Source organism: Doryrhamphus excisus, linkage group LG21, assembly GCF_037039965.1.
Source record: "Doryrhamphus excisus strain RoL-2023G ecotype Guam linkage group LG21, RoL_Dexc_Guam_v1.1, whole genome shotgun sequence".
In the NCBI taxonomy this organism is placed as follows: domain Eukaryota; kingdom Metazoa; phylum Chordata; class Actinopteri; order Syngnathiformes; family Syngnathidae; genus Doryrhamphus; species Doryrhamphus excisus.
The window spans coordinates 11708229-11728892 of record NC_136377.1 but is presented as its reverse complement, the minus strand read 5'-3'; the positions used below and the strand labels follow the sequence as shown (position 1 = coordinate 11728892).

Genomic DNA, 20664 nt, shown 5'->3' with positions numbered 1-20664 from the left:
GTAGTAGAGATGTGCCAGTCATGAGTCCCTAAAAACATCTGTGCCCACCATTTGGGAGAGCAGGGATGATGGCTATGCAGCCTTCATCTTAAGAAGAAAGTGCGCGACGGGTACAAAAATGCACAAACTGCAACAGTACCTGCAGAAGCAGCAACAGCAGCCCTCCACCTCTTTTACCATCGCCTCCACCTGTTCCACCACAACCTTTGCTGAGAGCACGGGTGAGTGTTTTTAAAGTTATACTGCATTGCATATGTATGCATTGGACCATTTTATTACTGTTGAATAACTATATTACCACTCTTTTCTTTATAGCTAAGGACGAAGACGAAGAGCTGGAGAAAGCCATGCTCAGCATCTCTCCAGATATACTCGGTATGTGCAGTTTATGGAGATTTTATAAATAATAATTCATATAATAATATGAATAATAATTCAATTTCATAAATAATAATAGCAGATTGCATGACAATTTTACAGATACAATAATACCAGGTGGACTGTTACGTATAAAATATATAGTCTGCCCCCCCCCCCCTGTAAATTTTGTCATATCAATGCGGCCCGCGAGTCTAAAAGTTTGCCCACCCCTTTACCCCAGTATTTCATTGGACAATAAAGTACTAGACTAGACAATAGTACTTTATATGTATGGATATTGTACATATGCATTTTGACTTTTAATACAACCCAATTGGATCTGATTAAGATGGTGCAGATGTACCTAATGACGTGGTCAGTAAGTGTATTATGGCTATATAAGGACGAGTCATGTCATCCCACCCGTTTTACGAGTTAACTGTCTACATGCAGGGGGTAGTCAACCTACGGCTCCGGAGCAGGCTCGTTTGGTGACTGCATCTGGCTCTCTGATATTTCTTAACTCAATAACATGTTCATTCATTCATTTTCTACCGCTTATTCCTCACGAGGGTCGCGGGGGTGCTGGAGCCTATCCCAGCTGTCCCAGCCAATCACAGGGCGCATACAGACAAACAACCATTCACACTCTGATGGCCCAGGGTGGAATCGAACCCTGGTCCTCCTAGCTGTGAGGCCGTGCCGCCCCCAATACCATGTATTTATTAAAAACAATTTAGATGGTTTTTGAAGTACATTTTAAAGTAAACATTTTAAGTAAACAGTACTAAAAATAGCATTCAAAATATATGGGATATTGTACTTTACCCTCCGTGAGCCGCCCCTTGGTCCCCGCGGGGCCTGTTGCTGGTTGTTGCCACATCTGTTGTTGCGTCTTCTTCCAGCCATGCTTTCTAGTAAAGCGCTTCGACAAACCGGTGGCTTTCCACAGATATTTAATATTTAATATTTAATATTTAATATTTAATATTTAATATTTAATATTTAATATTTAATATTTAATATTTAATATTTAATATTTAATATTTAATATTTAATATTTAATGTTTGATGTTTGATGTTTGATGTTTGATGTTTGATGTTTGATGTTTGATATTTGATATTTGATATTTGATATTTAATATTTAATAGAATATTTAAAGAGTGTGGACTGTGGATTCCAAGCTTGTCAATCCGTGAGAAATTGCAGGAGGTCATTATATATATACTGTCTATGATATTGGTGTGGTGTCATCTTATAAATAACACTAAAGTCATCACACAGCAACTTAACACTTAACTTATTGTGCTGCTGTTAGCGTTTAATTTAGCGATGTGATATTGCGGTTGACATTATTACTTCCGGTTCCAACTTTTCACGCTCTACAATCGATACTCAAATCAAAAATATTGCTATTGCCAATACTTTTTTCATAGCCATCTGAGGAACAGTAACGTTTGTGTGAAGCGTTACTTGTTTTAATAATTAATTATTAATTTGTTTAAAATATTTGATTTAATAATGTATTAATTCATTAATCAAATGTATTGTATTCTATATGCAATAAATACAATAAATACAAAATTTACCATAGACATTAAGTGAATTTGAAGTTTTGATATCGGTATTGTCGATACCAGCCTGAATTTTACCCAGTATCACATCATAAATGAAATCAGTGGTATTGCTCGTCAACTTTCTAGTAATATGCTGCCCTCTAGTGGTAATAGAAGGGAATGAGGAGCACACCTTTGACTATGTGACGAGTACGGAAGGAAACAGTATAAAGTGTCACTTTATGTTACTTGTAAGAGTTTTGACGACAGCCAAAATTATATTTCTCTTTCATTCGTGTCAATGCCCTTTAATAATTGTGAGTGAGTCAAAACCAGACACAATTGTGTCTCTAAATTATCTTAATCTTAATCACATATTACAGCATCAAAAATGGACAAAATCTAAATGGCTAAATAGCTGTGTGTTATTTCTCAGCAACAATTGGATCACGGAACTTTCACACTTTAAAGGACAAATTTGATAATAGCTTCGGATTGCTATGCTATGCTGTGATATGTACAAACCGGTATTTTAGTTTTTGTAGAAAAAAAAAAAGTAAAATAGGAGTTTATTTGCAGTTCAAGACCACGTTGTGCGTCTGACGTGAAGAGCAACTTCATCCATGCATACATAGCAGGAATGAGCTGACAAGAATGTTTCACCTGTGAGCACAATGACCTGAAGCAAGGGGTGTGGCCATCCTAGTGAGTGCAGGCAGGGAGGGCTAAGTATCTACTTGGACTTCCTGAAGTGAACACTGCTTCAGCATGTAGGGATACAAACACTGCGTAACATTTTAGAGTCCAAATCCTTGGACACAACAACACAGGAAATACTCCCTTACAACTAAGGTAAGGTAAAACTACTACTAATACAGTTAATCACAGGTAAACAGGAATGCCTAACAATGTGCACATGTATCAGTGGAAACTAGTCACACACTGATTAGATTATTAGTAGTACAAGTAATCACTGTCACTAAGATTTGGCAATTCAAATGGGATTGTTCATGCATGTCCTGTGTGCAAACATGGGAGGATAAGTAGATAAGTAACTCAGCCAGTCGCCTTTCAGGATATAACTTTAAAAGAGAACATTAAGACTAGAAAACACTATCCTTGCCTATATGTATTCATACAATATATTGGTATTATATAACTTTGTTTTATTTGTGTTTTCCCCAACTCCAGATTCATTTGCATGTAGTCAGACTCAAGTATGTCCCCGTGGCGATACTTGACACTTCTCTTGGCCGTAACTGTTCACACATGCAAAGGTAAGGCCCCGGTGTAGCTTTTATTTGGTAGGACAGTAGATATGTACTGTAAACTGTATATTCGCACAGGGGGAAAAAGGGGAACTGAAAACCACATTGAGACACTTCAATGTGGTTCTCGAGAAAACCAATGTCCCTCCTGTACCCTCTGTCACACCTCAGATGACATGTATGCAACAATGTGGCAACACATTGAGTAGTTTCTATTGAGTAATAGATACCGAGGATAGCTGGTATTTCTACAACCCGACTGAACCACCTTTATATGTACAGTATATCAAATATACTGTACTGGACAATTATAGCTTGTTTACTTACAGTAAAGTCTCGTTATATCGATATCGGTTATATCGAAGTACTGCTTATTATGATACTATTTTCATTTCCCGGCAAATTTCTAGTCTTTTATGATATAATTAGTTCCGTTAGTACGATACCTGGTTATTATGATAATCCGGTTACTACGATGCCCTTTTCATCTCCCGCCAGCCTATTTGGTCTGCTTATATCGATACAAAAGCAGCTTAAATCAATCTTTGCTTAAGGATTTCAATACCAAAAAAGAACACGGCGAACAACTTTATTTTTCACACTTCCACCACCAGAGCGCAGCACACACACCGATTCCCGCACTTCCTGGTTCACAGGTCATGCTCAACCCGCCCCACATAGCTGGCCAAACACATGCCTGCAACAGAAGAACCAACTGACATAGCATACACACCTATTCCAACGAAGACACAAGCGTACAAATACATGTATTTAATTGTGTTGTATTCAGATATCTTTTTATCGCTTGCAATAATCACTGTTTTTCATATGTACATGCTGGCGTTGGTTCTTCTGTTGCAGGCATGTGTTTGGCCAGCTATGTGGGGCGGGTTGAGCATGACCTGTCAACCAGGAAGTGCGGGAATCGGTGTGTGTGCTGCGCTCTGGTGGTGGAAGTGTGAAAAATAAAGTTGACTGGAAGCAGCCGTTCGCCGTGTTCTTTTTTGGTATTGAAATCCTTAAGCAAAGATTGATTTAAGCTGCTCGACATTGTTCTATACTATAGAACAATGTCGAGTGCATTATTGCCCACTTTTAATGCAGTTCGGCGCAGGATCGGATATATGGATAGTCCGGTTATATCTGTATTTTTTCTGACTCCCGAGAATATCGATATAACGAGACTTTACTGTATTACAATTGTTCCGTCAATGTCCTTCATGATGCAAATAGGAAATATAAATGTGCATGTTGACACTTGAAACATAACTCTGCAGGTGGCATGACTGAGGAAATGCCACTACAGGTAGAAATGATTGCAATGCTCACAACATATCACATTGCACCATGTGACTTGTAAGCTTGGAGATGCGCAATCCATTGATAAAGTGCTTAATGCATGAATCAGTATGTTATGCTATTCATATTCCACTACTTTAGGTAACTAGATTTAGTCATCATGTTTCTAAAGTGACAAAATGTAAGCAAACCAACATACAGTAAAGTCTCGTTATATCGATATTCTCGGGAGTTGGAAAAAATACCGATATAACCGGACTATCCATATATCCGATCCTGCGCCGAACTGCATTAAAAGTGGGCGGATCTTTGATATGGCATGTAATTTTCTCCTTGAGTTCATGGATTGCGTATCTAGCATGCTTTTGTACTACAATACATTTTGTACTACAGTAAATAAAAATAAACTTACGCTGTAGTGATTACCGGTTACCGGGACATAATTCACCCCGGAACTATCGATAGGGAAGGTGTTGCCACCCGGAGGGGTAGGCGCGAGGGACGGGTGTTTTCCGCTGTGTGTGCTGCACTCTGGTGGTGGAAGTGTGAAAAATAAAGTTGACTGGAAGCAGCCGTTCGCCGTGTTCTTTTTTGGTATTGAAATCCTTAAGCAAAGATTGATTTAAGCTGCTTTTGTATCGATATAAGCAGACCAAATTGGCTGGCGGGAGATGAAAAGGGCATCCTAGTAACCGGATTATCATAATAACCGTGTATCGTACTAACGAAGCTAATTATATCATAAAAGACTAGAAATTTGCCGGGAAATGAAAATAGTATCGTAATAAGTAGTAATTCGTTTTAACCGATATCGATATAACGAGACTTTACTGTATTGTGTCAATGTGTAAAAGATATGGTTTAATGAATTATCAGTAATAGATATGGAGAAGGGGAATCATTTGATGTTGGTACCAAAGCTTTTATGGTATTGGTCGTGGCGGCGTTTGCTCAGGAGGTAGAAGGTGGTTGGTGGTGGGAATTGGCAGCCATGTTTCTCTCTGTTTACCCCAGGGCAGGCAGATGTACTGTAGGTTACCACCACCAGTGTGTGACGGAGGAGTGAATGAATAATGGCTTATGAATGTTAGCACTATAGAAATCCAATGCCCACCCAATTGAAAATTCCTTGGAATCTTAGACATCCAGGCTCATCTATTGCCTTGTATGCTTCACTGCTCTCCATTTTGTTATAGATAATTACGTAGCAATAATAGAAGCATCAAAAATGAGTCACCATCAAGGGAAACCAACTGTAATATGTCGAAATACCCATTTACGCAAACTGTTTGTGTAATTCCAGGAATAATATTAATAGCATAGTAGTTACAGTAATGCTAGTACAATATACAGTCTTAGCTGTTTACACTGGGGAAATACAGTCATTACTTCTACAAAGTTTCTCTGTTGTGGCAGTTTAATTGTATAATAATGTGGTTTCCTTCAACATAACATTATGCATCATGCAGTGTCCCATAAGTTCCACTTGGTCACATGATAAGTCTCATCTGATTCCAATGTGTTGTGGTGTTTACCAGTAAGAACTCCTGTGATCTTAGACCAGGAGTGGGCAAACTTTTTGACTCGCGGGCCGCATTGATATGACAAAATTTACCGGGGGGGGGGCAGACTATATATTTTACATGTAACAGTCCACCTGGTATTATTGTATCTGTAAAATTGTCATGCAATCTGCTATTATTATTTATTATTTTATATTTATATTTAAATATTTTAAAAATAATAAAATTAAAATAATAGTTATTATATTATTATTATGTAAAATATGCAAATTTAACAATAATATTATATGTAATTAATATAATAATTAGCATTTATATAATAATTATAATAATCATAATAGTTCTAATAATAATTATAATAATCTAATAATAATAATCTAATAATAATAATAATTATTATTATTATATAATAATAATATATAATAATAATAATAATAATAATAATAATAATAATAATAATAATATTATAATAATAATAATAATAATAATAATAATAATAATAATAATAATAATAATAATAATAATAATAATAATAATAATAATAATAATAATAATAATAATAATAATTATTATTATTATTATTATTATTATTATTATTATTATTATTATTATGTGCTTGTGTCCCTTTTTTCAGGAGCACTTTGTAAACAACAGACCATGTCAAAAAACGAAATTGATAAAACCATCAAAAGGTTGGCTCAGGCCATGATGCCAGGTTGTATGTTGAGTTTAAATGAAATACTTTGGAAAGATTGGGCGGGCCGTATTCAAACACTTGGCAGGCCGGATGTGGCCCCCGGGCTGTAGTTTGCCCACCCCTGTCTTAGACTCTTCGACTCTTTTGGTATTGTATGTTGATGATAATGATGTGGGTTAGATATCATTATTTTATAAAACTAATTAAATCATTCATCATTCATTTTTCAAAAGACAACCTTCAGTCCTGGCCATTTTTGACAATTTTGACTGATCTTTCAAGGCGCACAGAATATTGTATTTTATGGCTATAAAAACATGCAGCCTACCATCTTTCATCTGGAAAAAAAATTAGTTTCTACCTGTTTTCAGTTTCCGGACAGATTACCAAAGTTTCAGGAAAAGATCAGTTGCCAACTAGAATATTTTGTGAAAAGGTACACTTTGACACAAATATTTTTTTTACTTTTGTGACAGCTCAAATATCTGAAGAATTATACCACAACACAAAGGAAGTTTCTTTTACATCAAAATAACAATTTATTTACAAATATATAATATAACACCATAAACTATTTACAATTTTCAGATTTAGAACTGAACTATGTGTGTGCACATCACTGTTCTTCCTGTCATGTGTGGTTCTCCTTTCCCTCCCTCTTAACATATGCACTTCTGCCATCTAGTGGCCGTTTTTATTCCTCTCATGTCTAATCCTTTGGATGAGAGCTTTTCTTCCTGTCACTCAAACACGCAGATACAAAGACAAGCCAAAAGAAACTGTCTCAAAAATTTTTAGTTTAATATTATAATATTATATAACTATGCACAGTTACCGCTCAGGCCACACAGCTAGGAGACGTGAGTTCGATTCCATAATAATGGTGATCAGTAATCAGTCAACTGTCAAGAAAAATTATCTATTTTTTTTATTGTATTCTACTAGTTGTTTCATTGGTGTGCTAATAAGGGTTCATTTTGTCTTTTGTTTAGTCTCAAAAAATATGTTATAGTCGGGTGTTTGTATATACAGTAAAGTCTCGTTATAGGGAGTTGGAAAAAATACCGATATAACCGGACTATCCATATATCCGATCCTGCGCCGAACTGCATTAAAAGTGGGCAATAATGCACTTAAATCAATCTTTGCTTAAGGATTTCAATACCAAAAAAGAACACGGCGAACGGCTGCTTCCAGTCAACTTTATTTTTCACATGCCTGCAACAGAAGAACCAACTGCAAACGCCAGCATGTACATATGAAAAACAGTGATTATTGCAAGCGATAAAAAGATATCTGAATACAACACAATTAAATACATGTATTTGTACGCTTGTGTCTTCGTTGGAATAGGTGTGTATGCTATGTCAGTTGGTTCTTCTGTTGCAGGCATGTGTTTGGCCAGCTATGTGGGGCGGGTTGAGCATGACCTGTGAACCAGGAAGTGCGAGAATCGGTGTGTGTGCTGCGCTCTGGTGGTGGAAGTGTGAAAAATAAAGTTGACTGGAAGCAGCCGTTCGCCGTGTTCTTTTTTGGTATTGAAATCCTTAAGCAAAGATTGATTTAAGCTGCTTTTGTATCGATATAAGCAGACCAAATTGGCTGGCGGGAGATGAAAAGGGCATCGTAGTAACCGGATTATCATAATAACCGGGTATCGTACTAACGGAACTAATTATATCATAAAAGACTAGAAATTTGCCGGGAAATGAAAATAGTATCGTAATAAGTAGTACTTCGATATAACCGATATCGATATAACAAGACTTTACTGTATGTAGCTGATGTCAGTGACTGTATGTTGATTTGTTTTTGTCCTCGCCATATATAAGTATGTCTTTTCTCCCCACTTCCAGCTGAGAAATGTGATGACTTGGCAGATTTAGACCTGGGTCATGCAATCATCGGCACCACCCTGAAGATGAGGTTGCTGCTGTTCACCAGAGACACCATTCATTGCGGCTCACTTCTGTCTCACAGCAACCTGTCGGCCAACCCGAACTTCAACTTGTCTCGGCCCACTACATTTATCATCCACGGGTATCGGCCCACGGGTTCTCCTCCCGTGTGGGCTCACCTTATCACAGAGCAGCTTCTGGCCAGAAAGGACCTCAATGTCATAATAGCAGATTGGAATTACGGAGCAGCTAATGTGAATTATTTGAAGGCGGTAGAGAACACGCACAAGGCGGCACACAACCTTACTGCCTTCTTTAAAAAGATGCAGGTAACTATTCGGAGGTCCTGTTTTATCATGTATACTGTGGTTTGACTTATATAGGACAACAACAGCTTTATGATGTATGATGATTTTTACAGGAGAATGGTGCCTCTCTGAGTGACATCCACATGATCGGAATCAGTCTCGGTGCTCACATTTCTGGTTTTGTGGGTGCTAACCTCAATGGGACAATTGGAAGAATTACAGGTAAGCATTTTAATTATAGTTATTAAATGCTTATTCATTTGTTTTCTCCGGGTACTCCGGTTTCCTCCCATATTCCAAAAACATGCTAGGTTAATTGGCGACTCCAAATTGTCCATAGATATGAATGTGAGTGTGAATTTGTCTATATGTGCCTTGTGATTGGCTGGCGACCAGTCCAGGGTGTACACCGCCTCTCGCCCGAAGACAGCTGGGATAGGCTCCAGCATACCCGCAACCCTCGTGAAGATAAGCGGTAGAAAATGAATGAATGAAAAGTGGGTTGCTATATCCTCCAAGGAGTAATTAGTGCTTTGTTCAAGGGCAGCTAAACCACCAGCTAATTTCCTGGGGGTACAGTATATGACGACCATAACAGTATGAATGGATCCCTGCACTGCCCTGCACTCAAATGGGCTCATCCAGAATTTGAACCCGGTCAAACCTCGAGTCCAAGAAGCCATGTTTTATGACCATACTGCATATTCACAGCTCTGGATCCTGCTGGGCCTCAGTTTACTGGTACTCCTCCAGAGGGCCGCCTGGATCCCACAGATGCCCAGTTTGTGGATGCTCTGCACACAGACATAGACGGTAAAAAGTCATAATAATAATAATAATGACTTCATAAATTATGTCATGCTTTAATGTGGTGTTGTTTGTTGCAGCTCTAGGCTACAGAGAAGCTCTAGGTCATATTGATTTTTACGCCAATGGAGGAACCGATCAGCCTGGCTGCCCCAAAACCATCTTTTCAGGTATTTTTCATTGAAATGAAAAGAAAGTGTACAAATGAAACATCACTGATTTGCTGTGGGGCGGCACGGCGGTCTAGTGGTTAGCGTGCAGACCTCACAGCTAGGAGAACAGGGTTCAATTCCACCCTCGGCCATCTCTGTGTGGAGTTTGCATGTTCTCCCCGTGCATGCGTGGGTTTTCTCCGGGTACTCCGGTTTCCTCCCACATTCCAAAAACATGCTAGGTTAATTGGCGACTCCAAATTGTCCATAGGTATGAATGTGAGTGTGAATGGTTGTTTGTCTATATGTGCCCTGTGATTGGCTGGCGACCAGTCCAGGGTGTACCCCGCCTCTCGCCCAAAGACAGCTGGGATAGGCTCCAGCACCCCCGCGACCCTCGTGAGGAAAAAGCGGTTGAAAATGAATGAATGAATGATTTGCTGTGTTGATAGTGTCTACTTTCTTTCGTTTGTGTAGGAACAGCCTATTTTAAATGTGATCACCAGAGATCTGTGTACCTGTACTGTGAGTCCTTGAATCACACTTGCAGCAGCAGAGCCTTCCCATGCGCCTCCTATAGAGACTTTCTGGACGGGAATTGCATGAGCTGTGATCACTTTGGCGATGCCGGATGCCCAGTTTTTGGTAAACACTCCTATAATTGTTAGAATAGGGAACACATGCACATCACATTAGGTACTTCTTCAAAATACAGTAAAGTCTCGTTATATCGATATTCTCGGGAGTCGGAAAAAATACTGATATAACCGGACTATCCATATATCCGATCCTGCGCCGAACTGCATTAAAAGTGGGCGGATCTTTGATATGGCATGTAATTTTCTCCTTGAGTTCATGGATTGCGTATCTAGCATGCTTTTGTACTACAATACATTTTGTACTACAGTAAATAAAAATAAACTTACGCTGTAGTGATTACCGGTTACCGGGACATAATTCACCCCGGAACATAATTCACCCCAGAACTATCGATAGGGAAGCTGTTGCCACCCGGAGGGGTAGGCGCGAGGGACGGGTGTTTTCCGCTGTGTGTGCTGCACTCTGGTGGTGGAAGTGTGAAAAATAAAGTTGACTGGAAGCAGCCGTTCGCCGTGTTCTTTTTTGGTATTGAAATCCTTAAGCAAAGATTGATTTAAGCTGCTTTTGTATCGATATAAGCAGACCAAATTGGCTGGCGGGAGATGAAAAGGGCATCCTAGTAACCGGATTATCATAATAACCGGGTATCGTACTAACGGAGCTAATTATATCATAAAAGACTAGAAATTTGCTGGGAAATGAAAATAGTATCGTAATAAGTAGTAATTCGTTTTAACCGATATCGATATAACGAGACTTTACTGTATTAGAGCAATTAACAGCTGAAAAGTGTTTTCAATGCATAATTTCTGCATTCTGCTCACCATCATGGCAGCCAAACTCACGCCGGGCATCATATAAGCGGATGCCGATCGGCACTTCTTTTTTTTTTTAACTCTATGGATTCCTTGCTTTACATGCCCACTCATGCTGCTGCAGTTTCCAATATTAATAGAATTATGTGCTGAAATGATTGCAAAGTCAACATTGTGAGAAAATTTGACCAGAACCAACCAACATACGGTAATCGTGAAAAACTTACCGCTCCTCTACATGGTGTTGCAGTGAAATGCGTCCAAGCTGAAATGGCAGTTAGGATGAATTACACAAAATCAGTCAAATTCTAAATCATCCCCCAGTGGTGGGGGTGGCCACTGGGGTTGCCCACTCCGCTCACTGATTGTTGATAAACACAATAAATACACTATTGATTGTCATTTCCCTCCATTCCAGGTTATGACATTGACAAATGGAAGGATGTCTTGTTGAGGATGGGCCAAACAAAAACCTTCTTCTTCACAAATAAAAAGTCTCCATTCTGCAGTAAGTAAGAGAATTACTTTTGGAAGATGTCCTTATAAGAAAGATTAAATTATTACCAAGCCATGGGAAATTGCGGTTATTACATAAATGAAGTAAAGACTATAAAAAATGGCATCTTCTTCTTCTTTCTCTCTGGGCTTTTCCCTTCAGGGGTCGAAAAAAAATGTATCTCCTCCATCCAACCCTGTCTTCTGCATCTGTCTCTCTCATGTCCTCCTTCACTTCATCCATAACCTCCTCTTTGGTCTTCCTCTACGCCTCCTACCTGGCAGCATCCTTCTACCAATATATTCACTATCTCTCCTCTGGACCGGTTCTCTCTGACTTTATCTCCAAGGCCTCTAACATGTAATGTCCCTCTCATGTACTTGTTCCTGATCCTATCCATCCTGGTCACTCCCAATGAGAACCTCAGCATCCTCATCTCTGCTACCTCTAAGTCTTTTCCTTAGTAGCACTGTCTCCAGACCAGGGGTGGGCAAACTACGGCCCGGGGGCCACATCCGGCCCGCCAAGTGTTTGAATACGGCCCGCCCAATCTTTTTCCAAAGTATTTCATTTAAACTCAACATACAACCTGGCATCATGGCCTGAGCCAACCTTTTGATGGTTTTATCAATTTCGTTTTTTGACATGGTCTGTTGTTTACAAAGTGCTCCTGAAAAAAGGGACACAAGCACATAATAATAATAATAATTATTATTATTATTAGATTATTAGATTATTATAATTATTATTAGAACTACTATGATTATTATAATTATTATATTAATGCTAATTATTATATTAATTATATATAATATTATTGTTATATTTGCATATTTTACATAATAAGAATATAATTATTATTATTTAAATTTTATTGTAATTATTATAATATTTTATTATTTTTAAAATATTTAAATATAAATATAAAATAATAAATAATAATAGCAGATTGCATGACAATTTTACAGATACAATAATACCAGGTGGACTGTTACGTGTAAAATATATAGTCTGCCCCCCCCCCCCCCCCCCCCGTAAATTTTGTCATATCAATGCGGCCCGCGAGTCAAACCCCTGCTCTAGACCAAACAACATGGCTGGTCTCACCACAGTTTTGTATACCTTTCCTTTCATTTTAGCTGAAACTCTACATGCATGTTGCCTGTAAAGAGCCAGTTATCTGAATCCATTATAAAAGGAATGCAAATTTTGAATATTTAGTCACTAATATATTGGAAATTCAAGTTATTATCTGAGCTAAAATGTGATAAACCCAATGGTCATGACAATCTAGACAAAACCCTCAACAAACTACAATATATTCAGAACTCCGCTGCCCGCCTCCTCACCTCCAACCGCTCCCGTGAACACATTACCCCTGTCCTCCAAAACCTCCACTGGCTTCCCATTCCCCAACGCATTCACTTCAAAATTCTTCTCATCACCTACAAAGCCCTCCACGATCTGACCCCCCCCATATCTCACAGACCTGCTCCATCCACACGATCCCCCGCGCCCCCTTCGCTCCTCAGACTCCAACCTCCTGGCATTCCCCTGTAAGACCAAGCTCTGAACTTGGGGAGACAGCGCCTTCTCCATCGCTGCCCCCAACCTCTGGAACTCTTTGCCCCACTCACTCCGTGCTTGCCCTGACCTTCCCACCTTCAAAAACCAACTAAAAACCCACCTCTTTAAATCTGTTTTTAATGTCTAACTTTTTATATCTGACTGCTGTGCCCCGCCCCGCTTTTACTCATGTTTTAACTGTGTATTAACCAATGAATGTTGTATTTTGGTGTGTCTTCTATTCTGTTTACTTGCTTTATTCAACTTCATTTTTCAAGTGTCTTTGAGTATCTTGAAAAGCGCTATACAAATAGGCTGTTCAAGCTTTTAGCTTTGTTATATTTTTAACTTGAGTATTACAGAAGGAATTTATCCTATGGAAGTATGGAAGGTAGCTAAGGTTACTCCTCTACAGAAAAGCAATAGTCAATAGAGAAGTCTTCCAAAGACTCCAAACTAAACTACAGTAAAGTCTCGTTATATCGATATCGGTTAAAACGAATTACTACTTATTACGATACTATTTTCATTTCCCGGCAAATTTCTAGTCTTTTATGATATAATTAGCTCCGTTAGTACGATACACGGTTATTATGATAATCCGGTTACTACGATGCCCTTTTCATCTCCCGCCAGCCAATTTGGTCTGCTTATATCGATACAAAAGCAGCTTAAATCAATCTTTGCTTAAGGATTTCAATACCAAAAAAGAACACGGCGAACGGCTGCTTCCAGTCAACTTTATTTTTCACACTTCCACCACCAGAGCACAGCACACACAGCGGAAAACACCCGTCCCTCGCGCCTACCCCTCCGGGTGGCAACACCTTCCCTATCGATAGTTCCGGGGTGAATTATGTTCCGGTAACCGGTAATCACTACAGCGTAAGTTTATTTTTATTTACTGTAGTACAAAATGTATTGTAGTACAAAAGCATGCTAGATACGCAATCCATGAACTCAAGGAGAAAATTACATGCCATATCAAAGATCCGCCCACTTTTAATGCAGTTCGGAGCAGGATCAGATATATGGATAGTCCGGTTATATCGGTATTTTTTCCGACTCCCGAGAATATCGATATAACGAGACTTTACTGTAAATACTTGTCTCACCATGTATGTAACTTCATGTAAATGACTTCTTTCAGTGACCAACTACAGGCTGGATGTGCTGGTATGGAATGAGGATGTACATTGGGGATATATTACTGTTAAACTACATGGGATTGGTCCTGATGCTGTAGCACATATTGACCAGTAAGTCTGTAGCTTAAATTTCATATTTATATTTCTTTTGTAATTTTCTTTTTATGTGTGTTTATGTGTATTTTTTTTTCTATCTTACAGTAAAGCATCCCAGTTCAAGAAGTACAAAGAGACTAAATTGTTTGCTCAGTTTGACACAGAGCTTCAGTCAGTCAACAAAATGACTCTCGTGTTCTCCACCGGAAACGTTTTCAAGCCCAAATACAAACTACGTGTTCTCCGGATTCGCCTCACGCATCTGGAACGTAATGACAGGTACAAGCAGAAGCCAGTTATTCATTCATTTGATATTTTTCCATCTTTTTTATTTGTTTGTTCAACTTTGTCCATCTCAGGCCTTTGTGTCGTTACGACTTGGTCCTGGAGGAGGACAAAGAGATCACGTTCACTCCTCTTTATTGCCAAGAATCCGATTTTTGAGGCAAAATCTCATCACTCATATATCGAATGTACTGTGTTTTCTGCTTTAAAAAAACAAATTTTTTCATCTTTATTTCTCACCTCATTTTGCTACACAAGTTAGTTCTTTTAAAATAATATAACAATATTGCTTGTGTTCATAAAGTGAATGTAAATAGATGTAAATGTCCGAGATGTTTACATATTTTTTCCATTATAGTTCCAGTATATCAATATGGTTTTTATTTATTTGTGTGGATATATTTGTGGTTCTGAATTAAAAAAAATACTACCAGATTTCCTCATTTTTGTTCCTTGTCAATTATGATTAATGTTTAACTATAACTATAACTATTTAACTACAATTTCAAAAAATCTGTACTTTTAATTAGATGTGGCAAACATACATGTGCCTTTACAAAGATAATTGGCTGACAATTAACAATATGTTTAATATTGTGACTGTAGAACTTTATCTAAATATAAAAAAAAATCTAAATTACTGACATCATTCTATACTACTGCAAACTACAAGAGCGTGAATAGAAATAATGAAATGATTGTCCTTATATAGGTGTTTTGTCATTTGGACATGTGCTTCTTCATGCGTTGTATCTCCATCTAAAACACACAAAAGAAAGAAGGCATCATCGCATGAACTACCCATGCACAAATAAAGGCTTAATTACAGTAAAGTCTCGTTATATCGATATTCTCGGGAGTCGGAAAAAATACCGATATAACCGGACTATCCATATATCCGATCCTGCGCCGAACTGCATTAAAAGTGGGCGGATCTTTGATATGGCATGTAATTTTCTCCTTGAGTTCATGGATTGCGTATCTAGCATGCTTTTGTACTACAATACATTTTGTACTACAGTAAATAAAACTAAACTTACGCTGTAGTGATTACCGGTTACCAGGACATAATTCACCCCGGAACATAATTCACCCCGGAACTATCGATGGGGAAGGTGTTGCCACCCGTAGGGGTAGGCGCGAGGGATGGGTGTTTTCCGCTGTGTGTGCTGCACTCTGGTGGTGGAAGTGTGAAAAATAAAGTTGACTGGAAGCAGCCGTTCGCCGTGTTCTTTTTTGGTATTGAAATCCTTAAGCAAAGATTGATTTAAGCTGCTTTTGTATCGATATAAGCAGACCAAATTGGCTGGCGGGAGATGAAAAGGGCATCCTAGTAACCGGATTATCATAATAACCGTGTATCGTACTAACGGAGCTAATTATATCATAAAAGACTAGAAATTTGCCGGGAAATGAAAAGTAATAAGTAGTAATTCGTTTTAACCGATATCGATATAACAAGACTTTACTGTACCTGTAAAGTCAGACGAATTCGCTTCTCCTCATCCAGCTCGTTCATCAGCAGTTTAATTTCTTTGCTGCAACACAAAATAATGAGGTGAGCAATACATTCAAGTCATAAAGAGATGTTGCATATTACTGACAGAGTCGTCCTACTTATGCTGAGTCTTCATCTGTTCAAACTGCTCCCTCAGGTCTCTCAGCTCAGACTGCAGTCGCTCCAGTTTTGGTGATGATGTGTGTTCTGTTGGACTTCTTCTTGGTCGAGGTTCTGATTCCAGGCCCTGAGAGGTCTGCCTAGCGTGAAGAACAGCTGACAGAGCTTTGGGAAGCAGTGGGGAAAGCGTAGGGGACGTGTATGGGAGAACGTTTCTGGGTTCATAAGCCTGTGAAGAGCAAGAGTATTTGAAAAAGAAAACCTTTGTAATAATTTTTTACAAAATTTTCCATACAGGGAGCCTGGGCAGATATGTTTGTATTTTTTTTATACTTACAGCTCCATTGTGACTTTTTTCTTGAGATTTTTTTTGTAGGATTGAAGAATTCAGCTCCTCACTCTGGTTGCCTTTTCTTTCCATCAACAGTGCATGCACCTTGTCGGCCCTGCTGAATTTGAAAACACAAAATGTCTCATTTCAATATGATTGCTTAAAAATATTGTTTTGAAGTCAACTTTTGTAAAATTGTGTAAAGTTATGTGCTTCAGAAGAGGGCTTCATTTTCTTAGGTAAGATGTAGTCACATATAAACCCATAAATATAGACGTCCCTCATTTATAGCTGTTCCAGAGCCGACCATGATCAGTGAATTTTCAAGCATTCATCAAAATAAAATGTATCATTTCTATCTGTTGTGTTTTCTTTATAATTCCATGTTTTTAAAGTGTAAATATTAAATATTTAATTATATATTTTCTAAATGGGTGTTAAATAATACTTTTATATGACAATAAAATCATATTGACCTGAATACAAATATATACAAAAGTATTTATAATCAAATTTATTAAAGGCTTGACAGTTTGTTGAGGCTATGTCATTGCTCGCCATTATCTTAAAATTAGCATTACACCTCTCATATCCTAAGTTGTTTGTTTTCCAATCGGAGTCTCTGCGTCATGGTTGGCGCTCTGGAGGTCACAGGTGTGTTACTGCCAAGAAGAAAAGCTCTGGTGTGCTTGAGGAGAAGGCTAACTGGTTGTTTGTACGAATAAATCTCTAGACCCCAAATATAAAATCACACTTCTTTTTATTGTAGGAAGAAAACCCCTTCTATTCCAGGCAATGTGGCATCATGAAAATGTGGCACATTGAGACGTCTGCCTTATACAGTACAAGTATTTTCCCTTGCCATGTACACTATTTTTGGGTACACAATTTCAGTATTCAGTTAGAAAGGTGTGTAAAAAAAAAATCAATCCATGTATTTTCTATGCCATTTATCCTTACTAGGGTCATGGTATGCTTGAGCCTATCCCAGCTGACTTCAGGCAAGAGGTGGAGTACACCCTGGACTGGTCATTGTAATGTTTTGACACTGTAACAAAGGGATTCAGTTACTGTGATTTATTGCGGGTGTAGTTAATAATACATCATAAATACGACAGTTCGAAGTAAGTCAGTGAGGCACAAATGCCTGGTACCAGGACACTGGTATTTGCATTATGTCTGCCATCATCAAGACATGCCCAAATCAACGTGCCAGATGTCTGTCACAAACACACAAAGCCAATTAGCAGATTGTCGTTAGTTGCTGTACAAATACTATAGTCTTTATTACTTACCGTGTTTAGTGAGCCTCCCCAGTGAGATACAGCAACATCTGCGGTAACTCAACACCAGCCATTGTAGCTCACTGTGGTCTTCACGATGTGTTTTGATGAGGCGTGCAACACTCGGGGCTATGTTTAGCACAGGAGCACCACCCTGCTCACAAATATCACCAGGCAAGAATGAAGGGCGTCTCGGAGTGAAGGACAAGTAGTTTTTAGGCACAGCAGAGGGTTACAAAAAAAAGGGAGTGATAGACCTCTGCATTTTCTGCTAGGTATCCTTTTATGAAATGTCGGGTTTTGATTGGCGCAAAGTCAAAATGTCTCCACACTTGGAAGTCATGTGAGAGGTGACTGGAGCATTGCTTACGGAAGGGAATATATCCAAAGAGGTAGACCAGCGAAACATTCAATGAAAACAACTAAAAGTGTTGGCTTTGGTGATACCGTGATGTTTTGTAGCCCATTAAATTATAAGGCCTTTTATATTTTTCAAACCCGAGTGCCTGGACCTGGACTTTTTATGCATTTTTTTCCTGGCCATACTATATCATTCATCACAAAAGCCATCATTACCCCCATCAAGACTTTTAATCAGTTAGCACCCAACCATTGGTTTTTTCTTGAATATTTCAGCATTTTTCAATATAATAATAATAATACATTTTATTTAAAAGCGCCTTTCAGGACACCCAAGGTCGCAGTACAGGAGATAAAAACACCAATATAAAATACACGATAAAAGACAACATACAATAAATAAGAACATACAATAAATATAGGGAGGGGGGCCATATGAAGCTGTTAAAGGGAATAGGCAAGTTTGAACAGATGGGTTTTGAGTTCAGATTTGAAAATGGGAAGGGTGGCAGAGTTACGGAGGTCTGGTGGCAAAGAGTTCCAGAGTTGGGGAGCAGAGCGGCTGAAAGCTCTGCTCCCCATAGTGCTAAGGCGTGCAGAGGGTACAGTGAGATGGAGGGACGCGGAAGATCTGAGGGAACGGGAAGGCTTAAGAATGCGGATGAGGTCAGAGAGGTAAGGGGGGGGCAAGGTTATGGATGGACTTGTAGGTGTACAGAAGGATTTTGTAGTTGATTCTTTGAGTCACGGGGAGCCAGTGGAGTTGCTGCAGGAAGGGGGTGATGTGGTGGAATGAGGGGGTCCTGGTGATGATCCGGGCAGCAGAGTTCTGAACCAGTTGAAGTTTATGGGGGGATTTGTTAGGGAGGCCAAAGAGGAGAGCGTTACAATAATCAATGCGGGAAGTGACAAGGCTATGGACGAGGATGGCGGTGGTGTGGGGGGTGAGGGAGGGGCGTAGACGATTAATGGAGCGCAGATGGAAGTAAGCTGACCTGGTGACGTTACTGATGTGGGATTGGAAAGATAGAGTGCTGTCGAGGATGACACCCAGACTCTTGTCCTAAGGGGAGGGGGAGACTAAGGAGCTGTCGACGGAGAGAGAGAAGGAGTCGACTTTCGATAGGGTGGATTTGGTGCCAATGAGTAAGAATTCAGTTTTATTGCTGTTAAGTTTCAGAAAGTTGGAGGTGAACCATGATTTTATTTCAGAGAGACAGGAGGTGGGGGGGGGGGGTGTAGAGTTAGAGAGTTAGGTTTGGAAGAAAGGTAGAGCTGGGTGTCATCCGCGAAGCAGTGAAAGTGAATGTTAAATTTACGGAAGATATGGCCGAGGGGGAGAAGGTAGGTTATGAAAAGAAGGGGCCCCAGGACAGAGCCCTGGGGCACACCTGTGGTGACTGGGGAGGGGTCGGAGGAGAAATACTTAAGTTGAATGAACTGAGTGCCGTCTGTGAGATAGGAGTGGAACCAGTGGAGGGGGGTGTGGGTGATGCCAATTTCGGAGAGTCTACTGAGGAGGATGGGGTGTGAGATGGTGTCACCGGCAGGACTTTCCACTTCTCGCATTGAATTACCGCGAGACCTCCGCCGCGACCGTTGCCACGGGGATGGCAGATGTAAACAAAACCAGCCGGTGTGGATTCGTTGAGGGTGGAAAAGTCATTTGGCTGTTGCCATGTTTCCGTTAAACATAAAAAAATCAAGCTTACGGTCAGTGAGGAGATCCTGGAGGAGTTGACCCTTGCTCGTGAGAGAGCGGATGTTGAGCAGACCGAAGCGAACAGTGGCGTTGTCGTGCTTAGCGGTAGCGTTAGCATTAGCCGTCCTAACCGGGCGAGCTAATACACTGCTATCCGCTACCCTGTCGGAGTTTCTGAGAGGACGACGAGTGGTAGACCAGATGGATTTTATTGCTGTGGAGGAGTTGTCGTGTTTGAAATTCCTGCGAGACCCACGATGGATGTATTTCCAACGGGGGGGGATTGCGATGTCCGGGTGGTGGTAAAGTACCGGCGGTGGCGGTGAGGGCACGGGCAGATGCCAGCGTATCCAGCGAAGCTCTGCAGCTGTGTACCGGATCGGTTCTGCCATTGGGTGGTGGCAGAACGAGAGGATGACCAGGTGAGAAGCATGCTGGTCCACAACGTGTCTGTGGCCAGGTGCTAACTTCCAGCAGGTGGGCGAGAAGTTGGCA

General features: G+C 39.6%; 2 protein-coding genes across 7 annotated transcripts; one reads left to right on the top strand and one right to left on the bottom strand.

Moving 5' to 3' along the window:
* Positions 1–2612: 2612 nt before the first annotated feature.
* On the top strand, positions 2613–15312 carry lipia (lipase, member Ia). Of its 3 annotated transcripts, XM_058088129.2 has the most exons (11): positions 2613–2769; positions 3109–3194; positions 8561–8931; positions 9024–9132; positions 9622–9723; positions 9798–9887; positions 10347–10514; positions 11703–11792; positions 14497–14605; positions 14696–14869; positions 14950–15141. In XM_058088129.2, the coding sequence occupies exons 2-11, from the start codon at positions 3137–3139 to the stop codon at positions 15032–15034; spliced, it is 1356 nt and encodes a 451-aa protein (XP_057944112.2). In that variant the 5' UTR covers positions 2613–2769; positions 3109–3136; the 3' UTR covers positions 15035–15141. The 3 variants fall into 3 exon arrangements, with proteins under 3 accessions (XP_057944112.2, XP_078643877.1, XP_078643878.1); XM_078787751.1 differs by having other exon boundaries at positions 14696–15312; XM_078787752.1 differs by having other exon boundaries at positions 2627–2769; positions 8685–8931; positions 14696–15312.
* Positions 14251–20408, bottom strand: LOC131138847 (SH3 domain-containing kinase-binding protein 1). 4 transcript variants are annotated; one of them, XM_058088131.2, is made up of 6 exons: positions 18120–18370; positions 17785–17872; positions 16831–16942; positions 16493–16722; positions 16350–16413; positions 14251–15634 (listed from the first exon to the last, which is right to left on the bottom strand). In XM_058088131.2, exons 3-6 carry the CDS (start codon positions 16912–16914, stop codon positions 15596–15598), a joined length of 417 nt encoding a protein of 138 aa, XP_057944114.2. In that variant the 5' UTR covers positions 16915–16942; positions 17785–17872; positions 18120–18370; the 3' UTR covers positions 14251–15595. The 4 variants fall into 4 exon arrangements, with proteins under 4 accessions (XP_057944114.2, XP_078643880.1, XP_057944115.2 ...); XM_078787754.1 differs by lacking the exons at positions 17785–17872; positions 18120–18370 and adding an exon at positions 20180–20408; XM_058088132.2 differs by lacking the exon at positions 17785–17872.
* Between the last annotated feature and the right edge of the window lie 256 nt (positions 20409–20664).

Bases quoted from the DNA above. Each gene is read 5' to 3' on its own strand.
- lipia (XM_078787751.1), top strand. From the start codon at position 3,137: ATGTCCCCGTGGCGATACTTGACACTTCTCTTGGCCGTAACTGTTCAC. The intron at 9,133-9,621 runs GTAAGCATTTTA...GCATATTCACAG, and splicing joins GACAATTGGAAGAATTACAG to CTCTGGATCCTGCTGGGCCT. The intron at 9,724-9,797 runs GTAAAAAGTCAT...TGTTTGTTGCAG, and splicing joins TCTGCACACAGACATAGACG to CTCTAGGCTACAGAGAAGCT.
- LOC131138847 (XM_078787754.1), bottom strand. From the start codon at position 16,914: ATGGAAAGAAAAGGCAACCAGAGTGAGGAGCTGAATTCTTCAATCCTA. The intron at 16,723-16,830 runs GTAAGTATAAAA...TGCTCTTCACAG, and splicing joins AAAAAAGTCACAATGGAGCT to GCTTATGAACCCAGAAACGT. The intron at 16,414-16,492 runs GTAGGACGACTC...TTTGTGTTGCAG, and splicing joins CAGATGAAGACTCAGCATAA to CAAAGAAATTAAACTGCTGA.